The sequence below is a fragment of the Arachis duranensis genome, chromosome 8 (assembly GCF_000817695.3).
Source record: "Arachis duranensis cultivar V14167 chromosome 8, aradu.V14167.gnm2.J7QH, whole genome shotgun sequence".
In the NCBI taxonomy this organism is placed as follows: domain Eukaryota; kingdom Viridiplantae; phylum Streptophyta; class Magnoliopsida; order Fabales; family Fabaceae; genus Arachis; species Arachis duranensis.
Genome location: NC_029779.3, coordinates 7,978,246 through 7,987,055, shown reverse-complemented (window position 1 = coordinate 7,987,055; position 8,810 = coordinate 7,978,246). Strand labels below are relative to the sequence as shown.

The window sequence follows — 8,810 nt, the reverse complement described above, 5'->3', positions numbered from 1 at the left end:
GATGCGGTACTGAGATTGGTTTGAGGGAACCTGTGACGGGTGGTAAACTCCAATTTTTGGGGAGGTGCTGTTGAATTTCTTTTTCCCAAGAATTTGAAGGAGTGTTGGTTATATTTTTGAAAATGATTTTTGATCAGAGTAACTTCAACAAAAGAAATGCGTCTCGAAAGCTTTTATAGATTATTAAAGGAAAGCGGATTCTTAAGAGTTTGTCAGCTTGTTAGTCCAAACTCGTTGAATTCTAAAAATGAAGAAAGCTTTGATTGATTATAGTGATGTGGGATGATGGCTATGATTAACGAAGATGGCAATATTATCGATGACATGATTTGAGATTTAATAGGGTGTGGGTTGATGAGACGATAAAAGTAAGGAACGAGGTTGTTGGTCGGTGTTGAACGAATGACCGAGACCCTTGAAGATAGAGAAATCAGAGTGTGGCAACAGAAGCACGTAGAGTAAAAAGACCTTGGACCTACTATGTATTGGATATAAAGGTAGACTACGCTCACGTACTCGTAGTTATGGATGGAATTTTTGAGGGCGAAAATTTCTGTTAGGGGGATAGAATGTAAAATTCGGTCTAACCGTAATTAATTAAATAATAAATTAAATACGAGTGAATATGGTTAGAAGATTTAGCAATTGGAATTTGATCATTTAAATATGATATTTAGATTCAGTAAATTTTTCCGAGTCGAAAAACATAGTTTTCTACATAAAAACGCGCACTGAAATTTTGACCGGCAGTACCAACTGAGATCTGTCTGGTACTGCAGATAAGATTAAGAAATGAGGAATTATAATTAGGGGAGGTAGAAATATTTGAAGTGCGATTTAGAGCGCTAATCTTAAAGGTTGTGGGAGCTCCGATTGACGAGCCGTTTGCGGCCACGCATCGCTCTTTTCATCCTCTACAATTCTATCTAAGTTTTGTGGTGAGTATTCCATTCATCTCTGCCCAGTTTTCGAAATTCCCCACTGTTACACGTTTTTGGGAAGTTAGTGTTGAAATCTTGTGATTTTGGGTGTTTAGGGATACTCCAACATGGATTCTAAGTGGGTTCTATCCCTACTTCATATGGGCTGAGGTAAGAAGTGCTCAAACCCTTGTGATTTATCATCTTTATGAGCCCTAGGTTGATGTATGTATGTAATATTGGTTATGTTAGTGCATTTGATGGTTTTGGTGCACGATTGGGAGATTGGTGTTGCTTGAGGAGCTTTGGTGAGGCTTGGGACTAAGGTTTTGGTGCACGATTCCAGGAAGCTATAGCTGTGGCAAAACCAAAAACATTAGAGGAGTTCCGAGACAAAGCCACTGGACAAATCGAAATAGAGGAATTGCGTGAAACACGAAGGAATGAGAGACCACCATCACAAAAGGAAGAAGACAAGTCGAACAAGTCCCATAACAAGGATTTCAAAAAACCTTTTAAACTAACTCCGAATTTGATTTGTATACCAGGTTTAATACCAGAAGAGAAGACATCATTAAAGAGATATTACACAACAGACTCATAAAATCACCAATCAAGGCAGGAACATACCAGGATCAGAAATACGTGGACAAAAGCAAACATTGCGCATTCCACCAAAAATTCGGTCACACCACTGATAAATGCGTAGTAGCTAAAGACCTACTGGAGAAGCTAGCAAGACAGGGACTACTGGACAAATACGTTAGCTGCAGGAGTCGGAAGGAGCCAACCGAGGACATGAACAAGCTGAAGTATGCCTCGGATCACTAAGAAAAAGGAACATGGCATGGCCCGGTAGAGACCCCTGCTTCCAAAGGAGTCATAAACTACATATCAGGTGGTTTTGCCGGAGGAGGCATCACTAGCACAGCCAGGAAATGAAGTTATCAGACTATGTTGACAATGGAAGGGTCTCACCAAAACCCACCAATCCCGACCTCAGCCATCCACATCAGTTTCAATACTGATGACTTTAAATCACAGACGCCAAATTTAGACGACCTAGTGGTGATCTCGGTGCACATGGGAAAACTAACCATAAAGAAGGTCCTGCTCGATCTAGGAAGCAGCGCCAGTGTCCTATTTTACTCCACATTAAAAAAGATGCAGGTAAGCGACAAGGCGTTGCAACCATTAGGAGGAGAATTGGCAGGTTTCTCAGGTGAAAGAGTCCCTCTATCAGGTTATGTATGGTTAAGAACAACACTGGGAGAACCTCCAAATTCCAAAACACTAGACATCCAGTTCCTGGTAGTCAATTGTGTTAGCCTTTACAATATCATTTTAGGACGTCCGTCCCTTAACTCTTTTGGAGTTATTGTCTCTACCATTTATCTATGTGTCAAGTTTTCTTTGCAGTATAACACAGTGGCAAAGGTCCATGCCGACCATAAAGAAGCTAGACAATGCTACAACGTGAGTTTGAAGAAAATCACATGGGAGGGCATTCTGAGAGTCTATTCCGTATACAACTTGGAAAGCATTCCCAGCCTAAACGAAATGGACCCCAGGGACAACAACAACCATCCCTTCCCAACGGACGACCTGGAAAAGGTACAATTGGGTGAAACGAATCAATATACTAACATCGGTTCAGCTTTTTCTGCAGAAACGAAACAACACTTGGAAGGCATATTAAAGGCCAATGCCAACCTATTCGCCTGGACTCCTGTTGACATGCCAGGGATCGACCCGAACTTTATATGCCACAAATTAGCGGTCAACCCCAATGCCCGACCTATAAGACAAAAGAAACGTAACCTGGGCACAGAAAGAAGAATTGCAGCAGCAGCAGAAATACAGAAACTACTTGATGCATGTTTCATCCGAGAAATTCGCTTTTTCTCATGGCTAGCAAATGTGGTTATGGTTAGAAAAAGCTCGGGAAAATGGAGGATGTGTGTAGACTTCACAGATCTAAACAAGGCTTGCCCAAAGGACTCCTACCAGTTGCCGAACATTGACAGACTAGTGGACGACACCTTTGGATACCAAGTACTAAGTTTCATGGATTCCTACTCTGGATAGAACTAGATACAAATGCACCCAGATGAAGAAGATAAGACAGCATTTGTAACCGACCAAGGTAATTTTTGCTATAAGGTAATGTCTTTTGGCCTAAAAAATGCAGGAGCGACTTATCAAAGACTGATGGACAAAATATTTAAAAATCAAATCAGACAAAATATTGAAATATACGTTGATGACATGGTCGTCAAATCCAGCTCAGAGAAACAACACCAAGCCGACCTTCAGGAGATCTTCCAGCAACTCCGAGCTTACAATATGAGACTAAACCCGGAAAAGTGCGCATTTGGCATATAGAAAGGAAAATTCCTAGGGGTTTTTATTAACAAACCGAGGTATAGAAGCAAATCCTGACAAATTTCAAGCAGTCCTAAACATGCAATCACCAAAAATGATTAAAGTAGTGCAGCGACTCACAGGCTACCTAGCAGCCCTATCCATATTCTTGCTAGCCGCAGCAACTAGATCCTATCATTTCTTCAAAACCATGAAGAAGTCGGATGAATTCGTTTGGACAGAAGATTGCGAAAAGCATTTTCTGAATTTAAACATGTCCTGGGGTTACCACCTATACTCAAGAAACCGGAGCAAGGTAAACCACTCTTTTTATTTCTTTCAATTTCCACTAACAATATTAGCTCTGTACTTGTAACAGAAACAAGAAAAGAACAACACCTGGTGTATTTTGTAAGTAAAGTCTTACAAAATGTCGAGACAAGGTACCCAATGATAGAAAAATTGGCATTCGGTCTAGTCATCACTGCTCGGCGTTTGAGGCACTATTTTCAAACACACCCAATTATAATTCAGACAGGTCATCCTCTATGACAAATACTATCGAAGTCGGACTTAGCAGGACGGTTGATGAAATGGGCAATCGAGCTCTCTGAATTCGACATATCATATCAATCACGAGGATCGCCTAAAGCACAGACATTAGCCGACTTCATTTCAGAGTTCACGGATAAAGAAGAACACATCAAAACATGGGAATTATATGTGGACGGAGTATCAAATGAAAATGAATGTGGAGCAGGAATTCTCCTGAAAGACGATAGTGGAGTCCAAGCTGAACAGTCAAATAAGTTTCATTTTAAAACAACCAACAACCAGGTCGAATATGAAGCTCTACTGGTAGGCCTAAGGTTAGCCAAGGAAGTAGAGATCTCCAACTTAAAAGTACACTGTGACTCACTCCTCATGGTACAACAGGTAAACGGCTACTTTCAGGTACGAGATCCACTTTTAGAAAAATATCTGAACTCGGTCAAAGCCCTAATAAAATTTTTTCAAAGTTTTGAAATACTACATATACCTAGAGAACAAAACTTTAAGGCCGACGTTTTATCCAAATTAGCTACATATAGGATAGCCGATCAAACAGACAAACTGCATCACCTTACACTAACAGAATCAAGTTTAGATACAAAATCTGTTTTAAGCGTGTCACAGGAAGAAGATTGGCGAAGCATATTCATTTGCTACTTAAAAAGCGGAGAAATACCAGAAGGTGAAAACCCAAGGATATTCAGATACAAAGCAAACCAGTATACCCTATAAGGGGCCAACCTATACAGGCACGGTATTTCCCGACCTCTTCTGAAATGCCTCGGTTGAATAGAAGCAGAAACCACCATGAATGAACTACATGATGGAATCTACAGACACCACACTCGAAGTAGGAGCCTAGCTACGAGAATACTCTGAGTAGGATACTTTTGGCCGATATTGAGGAAAGATTGCAGATATAAGGTACAAAACTGCGATGCATGTTAAAGATGCACACCGCTCATCCACAACCCAGCCGAGCTTTTACATACCTCAGATGTCAGCTGGTCATTCCACAAATGGGGGATGGACATACTCAGACCATTCCCAATCTCAATAGGACAGGTAAAATTCCTTCTGGTAGTTGTCAATTATTTCACAAAATGGATAGAAGCACAGCCTCTTGCAAAAATTACAGTCGAAAAGGTACAAAATTTCATTTGGAAATCAATTATATGTAGATTCGGTTTACCTAGAGAAATTATATTCAATAATGGCAGACAGTTTACGGATAAAAAGATCGCATCATATCTGACCGACCTACATATTAAGCACCGTTTTTCCTCCGTCGAACACCCACAAACCAATGGGCTCGCGGAGGCAGCTAACAAAGTTATCTTGCAGGCCTTAAAAAAGAAATTAACAAATGCTAAGGGACGATTAGCCGAGCTTATACCAGAAGTGTTGTGGAGTAATAACAGAACACCCCACACAACAACAAATGAAAGCTCATTCCGACTAGTACATGGTGCAGACTGCATGATACCCATAGAGATTAGCCAAGGGTCCACCTGGACCGAATACTTTGATGAGCAAGAAAACTCGAAAGCTAGGTCAATAGAGCTTAATCTGATAAATGAAGAACGAAGCCTCACTGAACTAAGGCAGCAAGCCATGCAAGCAACAATACGAAAGTAGTACAACAAAAAGCTAATACCAAGAACATTACAAGAGGGAGACTTAGTCCTATGACAAATGGAAGAAGTCCGAAAACCACCAGGACACGGGAAGCTAGCTGCCAACTGGGAAGGCCCTTTCTGCGTCTCTAAAGTCATCGAAAAAGGAGCATACTCCCTCGAAACACTAGAAGGAACACCTCTTCCTAACACCTGGAACATCTCATCTTTAAAAATTTATTGCAGTTGAATTCTTATGTAAGTATGAAATGGCCAGGTACTCTTTTTCCTGATCATGAGGTTTTATCCCTAAAGAGGATTTTACTCGGACAGGTTTTAACTAGGCCGACCACTTCATACCTTCTTTAAACGTCTCATTCGTATATCAATAAATATCACATTTAGCTCAAATATCTATGCTTCAAACAACATTAAATGCATATCAATCAAACTGACAAGTCAGCGTTTGAAATCAAGACCATCTAACAAATCGAACCGACCACATAAGTCGGAAATGCCAACTCAGAATATCATCAAACAAAGATAAAAACCCATCCAAAGCTATTACCAAAATCAACATCTATTATCTAACTAGCACATAAAGGCTAGAATCAACATCCATACACAAAAGAGCTTTTTATAAAGCATTATAAGCAGTCAAAACCAACACCAAAATAGTCGGGCAACACAAGTCCAAAATATTCCGATTAAATTGGAAAACTACAAAACTAAAAATACAAACATCTTTCAAGAAGGAGGAGGAAGGCTCTCAACCTGCTTCTCACCAACCTCATCATCAGCAAGCTCACCATTAACAATAATTTTCGCCACATTGAGTCTCCTCACATCAAAGTTCGGGAAAAATAATGACACTTGGCTGACGGCACGATCAAACCCAGCTATGAACATATCCATCGTTTCCTCCTCAAGCTCGTTAAGATGAGCAGTCATTTCACCTTTGGTTTTATCATTCTCCTTTACTTCAGCTTGCAGCAATCTAATTTGTTCTTGGAGGCGGCCAACTTTATCCTCTTTCTCCTTCATCTTTGTGGTCACGTCAACAATAACCTTTTCCCTTTCCTTCAGCAAACGCTCAAGAGATGACACCTTCTCAACCAATACCTGTTGCTTCGAACCTAACACCTCAATAGCACGACCAACACACAATAATCGAGAAGCAACAATCTGCAGAGACAACAACATAATCGATCAAAACACTCTACAGGGACAAAAAAAGGAATAAAGAGAAAATCCAACCTGAATAAATTGCCCATCCCCTCAACTCCAGTCCGACGTGTGAGACCCATATCTCCAGGATATTGGGATACACGATCTGCAAGATCGGAAATCGGAAATTGGTCGATCCACAGAGAATGCGAGTTTGCCCTAGGAATAAAACCATACAATCTTCGTTGCCTTTCAAAAACAGACTTCACAGCAACACTTTGGTCACCTTTCAAAAACCGGACATTGTCGTATCAAATCAAGCATAGAGCACTTAACACTATTCAATCATAACCACTAATTTTTTCAAGAGTACTTGTCATCCTATGAGCCAACATGAAGTTTAATTTTATATGCCCGGCATTGCTCTAGCATAGCAGCATCTGAAAATTCAAAATTTACATCAAGATGTAGCTCATGGTCAAAAGCATTACCTTCTTCACCATTTGGTGGTAGATGATGCTCTAGTGTACCATTGCAATCAGAGATTTTTGGTCGATATAAATCTCCTATCTTTGTTTGTTGGTCCATCGCCCCCATTGACTTAGTTATGCTGACCAAGCATTTCACAGATTCATGTCGGAAAGTTATATCCTGAGTTGGAGACCAAGTGTGGTTGAGCTTGTGGGTAGCCCCAATGTAGTTTTAAGAAGGCCATTGACAATCATAAAAATATCTAATTAAATTATAAGAGTTTAAATACTAAATAAAGATGCAGAAATCACAAGAATATACATGAATGTTTTCTAGATTCATAATGTGGATTTCAAAAAAGGCTCTAGCTTAAGAAAGAGAGTACTCTAAATATAACATGTAAGCAAACTTCTTAATAAGAATATAATACGTAAGCAAACGAAGGGGAGAAAAGTTATTTCAATTAGCCTCAATTTACTACAGCCAAATCCAAACAAAATACTTAAGCACGTTAGCAAATGTCTTTAATTGAATAATGACAACTGTTAAGGTTTAACAACAGCAAAATATTACATAAGCATAATATTTTTCAAATATATTTGAAGCATCCACGTCACAATCATAATTGAAGAAAATCTCCATTACCTCAGTTATAAAATTTTGGCAAAATTGAATGGAGTTGCCCTCGTTCAGATTCTTATCAGTAAATTCCAACAAGTCATTAACAGATACCTTTTTGAGGGGGATATCCATGCAGTCTTCCTCGAATCTTGCAAAAACAATGGTCATGATCTGGGCAAGAACTGACTTAGCACAGATCTAATTGGTGTTGTTGACACCCTCGAGGTACACGTTATAGCAAGTTCTCACAATCTGAATTAGGCAACCGGCCCAGATCAAAGTGCAAGGGGATCGAACGGCCGAAAGCAAGACTCTGAGCACCCCAAGCTCAATGGCCTCCTCACCAAGGTTGCCGAACTTGCAGATGGCATCAATAATGTTGAAGACCATGCCGGACTGTGAAGCAGTTGAACTATCAATCTCACCATGGAGGAGGCCGAGAAAGAACAACTTAAAGGTGCATTCAAGAGCCAGGTCCACAACCTTGGGGAAGGCAGAGTCAAGCGCAAAAATGAGAGGTTGAAGGACATATTCGGCATCTGTGGAGGGGAGACCTGAAAGAGGAGATTGGGATTGGTTGGTGCCTGAAGTGGGCGATTCGGATTCAGACTCAGACACTGATTCGAGCTTGTCAATGGTTGATTTGCAGGCTGCGACAAGGTGAGAATGCTTGGGCCACTCAGCGTTCTTTATGATCTTGTCGAGTGATGGACCGAGCACTCGACCGCACCGTGAAGGACCTCCGAGGGATTGCGATGCTGACATTTTTTCAGTGATGAAATATATACAACAAGAAATATTCGATCATAGAATTTGCTCGCTCTCACGCATTTACTGATCTGTGTGAATAAGGAACGGAGCTAAATTTTGCTTAAGTCCATTCAAGGATCCATTCTCTCCTTCGGCTGGAGATTTAAGAATTACAATCCTGCATGAAGCACATATAAGCATAACTTCATCATTTCTTGGTGATGAGATAGGGAGTGACGACACCGACCAGTCCTGGGATCTACTACTTCTGTCGCCGGCGACGACGAGCGCGATTGAGTTCGAGACGGTGGTAACTGAAGACCCAGAAAGTGTTAACGAGCTTGAGTGC

At 40.6% G+C, this 8,810-nt stretch overlaps 2 protein-coding genes across 2 annotated transcripts in view; both read right to left on the bottom strand.

The window, feature by feature from the left end:
* The window catches only part of LOC107460597 (rust resistance kinase Lr10-like), a 45,244-nt gene that overhangs the window by 14,646 nt on the left and 21,788 nt on the right, over positions 1–8,810 (bottom strand). The gene's annotated exons all lie outside the window — the stretch shown is intronic.
* On the bottom strand, positions 6,547–8,071 carry LOC107460531 (uncharacterized). The gene is made up of 4 exons (XM_052252750.1): positions 7,736–8,071; positions 7,111–7,352; positions 6,710–6,905; positions 6,547–6,637 (listed from the first exon to the last, which is right to left on the bottom strand). The coding sequence occupies exons 2-4, from the start codon at positions 7,214–7,216 to the stop codon at positions 6,589–6,591; spliced, it is 351 nt and encodes a 116-aa protein (XP_052108710.1). The 5' UTR covers positions 7,217–7,352; positions 7,736–8,071; the 3' UTR covers positions 6,547–6,588.

What these genes read in the sequence shown, in the direction of transcription:
- LOC107460531 (XM_052252750.1), bottom strand. Translation starts at nt 7,216, where the DNA reads ATGGGGGCGATGGACCAACAAACAAAGATAGGAGATTTATATCGACCA. An exon ending in ACCACCAAATGGTGAAGAAG is followed by an intron (nt 6,906 to 7,110) that starts GTAATGCTTTTG and finishes GGTTTTTGAAAG; the next exon opens with GTGACCAAAGTGTTGCTGTG. An exon ending in GGGATGGGCAATTTATTCAG is followed by an intron (nt 6,638 to 6,709) that starts GTTGGATTTTCT and finishes TTGTCTCTGCAG; the next exon opens with ATTGTTGCTTCTCGATTATT.